At 49.3% G+C, this 2115-nt stretch overlaps 1 protein-coding gene across 1 annotated transcript; it reads right to left on the bottom strand.

Annotated features, from left to right (window-relative positions):
* Window positions 1-148: 148 nt before the first annotated feature.
* On the bottom strand, window positions 149-1867 carry LOC131214325 (uncharacterized). The gene is made up of 2 exons (XM_058208707.1): window positions 551-1867; window positions 149-482 (listed from the first exon to the last, which is right to left on the bottom strand). The coding sequence occupies exon 1, from the start codon at window positions 1844-1846 to the stop codon at window positions 797-799; it is 1050 nt and encodes a 349-aa protein (XP_058064690.1). The 5' UTR covers window positions 1847-1867; the 3' UTR covers window positions 149-482; window positions 551-796.
* Window positions 1868-2115: the final 248 nt, after the last annotated feature.

Genomic DNA, 2115 nt, shown 5'->3' with positions numbered 1-2115 from the left:
AGGTGTCGCAGGATCGTCAGGTTGCGCCCGTACACTGCCAGGTGCAGCGGCGTGACGTTCGTGTCCGGCACGCCGAGATCGATGTTCGCGCCGGAATCGAGCAGAGCATTCACCAGCTCCAAACTGCCACTGCGGACTGCCAGGTAGAGGAAGGTTTCACCGTGTACCGGGACGTTAACGAGCTCGGGGGCCGCGTACAGCAACCGTCGGACGAGAGTTGGTTGACACTTCTTCACCGCCCGGTAGATACCCATCGTGGACTCGGCAGGCCGTATCGGGGCCATCGGGCGTGAAGGTGTCCTTCCGTCCGATCGTTTCGTCCAAAACGAGCCCTTGAACCTTCGCTTTGATCCGACGAATCTCTTGCTCGGTGCTACCGTGGTTTGGATGGATCCAACATCCGAACAAATGGAAGAAATGCGTCTTAATGGTTTCCATACCAGCTGAAAACAGATCCGCTATTACCTGCATCATTTGTACCTCTACATAATAAAAAGATAAAGGGAAAAGTAGTGCATATTCGTTGCGCTGTAAAAACTGTTAAACCTACCATGATCTTGCAACAGTTCAACTGTAGGTGAGAGGTGAGCCCCGCGATAAGTGGTTCGGGCACATGTTGCTTGCTCGACGTTGTTGTTTCTCGACGTCTCCGGAACATGGAAGCCACCCATCACACCAACAACCACCACACCACAGCAACGGTGAATTAAAAAAACGGCACGGCTCGGGCAACGAGACAAAGGAACAAACGAGCACTTTTTGCACTCTGGTTGAATCATTCTTCGGCCTCTGGGAGTTACAATAACTCTGCGAAAGATTCAACCAGAGGCACAAACTCTGTGTAGACGGGCAGGTCTACTACACACAGTTTGCAAACTATATCGCTATAACTATAGGTTTGTAAATTTTTCAATGCTTGTTTGTCCTCTGTCTGGAAGACGTTCAAAGCAGCAGGCACTGCGATCCGAATTGGATGGATGAACGCCTTCGTCGCTGCCGTTGCCAAAGGTCGTCCTAAGACGACGAGAGACCAAATGTCCTTTCCCGATGCCTTTTCAAATTTCACAACTTCTACATCTTCTTTACCATTACCATCTTTAAACTTCGCTAAAAACCAGGCATTGGCATCGGTTGCTGAGACGGTCTCACTTCTCAGCACGAACTTCTTCCTTATTTGAACCTTACGTCCTTGTTTCGTAATTGGTTCGTGGGAAGGGTTTAGGTGACGACGCGCTGCCTCCCGAAGCAACAGGGTCGTTGCTGTGACTTTGACCACCTCTTTTGGGTCGATCGTGTTTATTTTACGTTTGAGGCCGATTAGCTCGTCCTCAAAAGGGGTGGTCGATTGGTCCGGCAACGGCCCAAATTCTATTACTTCGTCCACTACATGGAGGAGTGAGTGGACGTTGTGTGGTACAAACCCGACTATTCTGTAGTAGTCTGCAACATACATTTTAAATAAAGTTCTCGCATATTCCAACAAACGTCTATTGCAAGTGAGGTTGCAAATTGCAACCGCCCAATGCAACATGCAATAGACTTCAAAAAATTGTTGGGATAGCGCCTGCTTTAAAACCACGAAGCCCACCACATCACAGAAGTACCCCCACATTGTAGGGGTCCAGAGTCCAATGATCCTGCCAAACTGTCCGCCTTTCCGCTCATGCGGAAGGTGGACCTTGCACATTAGGCTTTGGAGTTTGTCGTAATCTTCCTCGCTCATGCAAGTTGAGTGCGTGAAGGTCTCCCAAAAATTTTTCACTGCCCCTAAGTGCAGTAAATGGCGGTCGTCACCCACAATGACATCTTTAACTATGTCTAGTTGCAAAAGCGCCAAAGGCGTCATTTGCGTGGGATCACCACCAGTACGATGTGTGTCATCATACCGATGAGCCACGAATTCACCGTGCGTTCGTGCAGGGAAGGGTGTGTCGCTGTGGAAGCTTACCGTCCCTGCGTCGTCTATTACTGTGCCCCGGATGGTGCACTTGTGGCACCCAAATAATCCCGTATAATTGACCGTTTCTGTAGAAAAACAATGAATAAATTAAACTGTAAATAAATTTACCTCGCCAAGAAACCTACCTTTGGAGCGCGAGCGTCCCTCAGCGTCTG

This window comes from Anopheles bellator, unplaced genomic scaffold (genome assembly GCF_943735745.2).
Source record: "Anopheles bellator unplaced genomic scaffold, idAnoBellAS_SP24_06.2 scaffold00547_ctg1, whole genome shotgun sequence".
NCBI classification, from domain to species: Eukaryota; Metazoa; Arthropoda; class Insecta; order Diptera; family Culicidae; genus Anopheles; species Anopheles bellator.
The sequence above is the reverse complement of the archived record's forward strand: the minus strand, read 5'-3'. Positions and strand labels throughout refer to the sequence as shown.

Bases quoted from the DNA above. Each gene is read 5' to 3' on its own strand.
- LOC131214325 (XM_058208707.1), bottom strand. From the start codon at position 1,846: ATGACGCCTTTGGCGCTTTTGCAACTAGACATAGTTAAAGATGTCATT.